This window comes from Arachis ipaensis, chromosome B01, assembly GCF_000816755.2.
Source record: "Arachis ipaensis cultivar K30076 chromosome B01, Araip1.1, whole genome shotgun sequence".
Taxonomy (NCBI): Eukaryota; Viridiplantae; Streptophyta; class Magnoliopsida; order Fabales; family Fabaceae; genus Arachis; species Arachis ipaensis.
This window is the reverse complement of record NC_029785.2, coordinates 3,958,367-3,959,245: the sequence shown is the minus strand read 5'-3', so window position 1 is coordinate 3,959,245 and position 879 is coordinate 3,958,367. Positions and strand designations below refer to the sequence as shown.

Genomic DNA, 879 nt, shown 5'->3' with positions numbered 1-879 from the left:
TAGTACCTATATCAAAAATAAAAACATGAAACACTTTTTAACTTTGATAATCACGTCAAAACTCAAGTGTGTATACACGCGGTCTCTCATCTCTCATGATAAAGCTACAAAAATCTCAGCAAAGGTTAATGAAATGGGAAGAGACAACATCATCTTGTGCCAGCAACAGCGATTGATGAGAGATTCAATGAGATTTAGAAACACATACATGCATACAACTTTTCTTGATGGGAGACAATATATACAAATAAAAGTAAAAAGATGACCAAAAAATTTTGTATCAACTATATTAGTTTTCACCTTTTTGAAAAGGCCTAAAAATATGCCTTACTTTTTTGTGTCATATCTTAACCACTAATCGCAATCTTGTTAATTAGTTTCTTTTTAATCACAGAGAGAGAGGGAGAGAGAAGTGTAACCTGAAATTGCATTAATCCCATGGAAGCAGGTCTTGAAAAAGGAGGTGTTACCAACATGAACTGAGTCTAAATCATCGGCAGATTTAGGTAGCTGATCTCCATTGTAGAAGCTTCTCTGTTCTACTTTTTCATCACCCAGAAGGGGTATGGTGATGGAGTTTTTTCCATCATCACCACCACTAGCCATAATGATGATAACAGTAATGAACAAATGAAAAAGATTTAATTTGTGTGCTTGTGATCGATCACTGCAATCACACACACTGTGTGTGTTTTTTATGATAGAATGAAGGAACAAGCGCACAAAGATGAGTTCTTTTCTTTCCTCTATCAATTTTATTTTTATATGCAAGACAATAGGCTACCCGCTACTAGATGGTGAAATAAACGAGTTATTAGGGAACTCAATTATATTAATTATTAAATTAAATTACTCTTTTATTTTTTATTTATTTTTCTT

The 879-nt window shown here is 33.0% G+C and overlaps 1 protein-coding gene and 2 long non-coding RNA genes across 3 annotated transcripts in view; 1 reads left to right on the top strand and 2 right to left on the bottom strand.

Moving 5' to 3' along the window:
• The window catches only part of LOC107647933 (vacuolar amino acid transporter 1), a 5,863-nt gene extending 5,052 nt beyond the window's left edge, over positions 1–811 (bottom strand). Inside the window, exon 1 of the mRNA XM_016352007.2 lies at positions 420–811. Within this exon, the coding sequence (XP_016207493.2) occupies positions 420–606 (187 nt within the window). The 5' untranslated portion in view covers positions 607–811. The remainder of the gene's footprint in view (positions 1–419) is intronic.
• LOC110268960 overlaps positions 1–879 on the top strand; it is a 15,087-nt gene that overhangs the window by 5,990 nt on the left and 8,218 nt on the right. Inside the window, exon 2 of the long non-coding RNA XR_002357753.1 lies at positions 401–412. This is a non-coding gene — a long non-coding RNA (uncharacterized LOC110268960). The remainder of the gene's footprint in view (positions 1–400; positions 413–879) is intronic.
• Positions 1–879, bottom strand: part of LOC110268962 — a 10,354-nt gene that overhangs the window by 6,380 nt on the left and 3,095 nt on the right. The window lies entirely within an intron of this gene.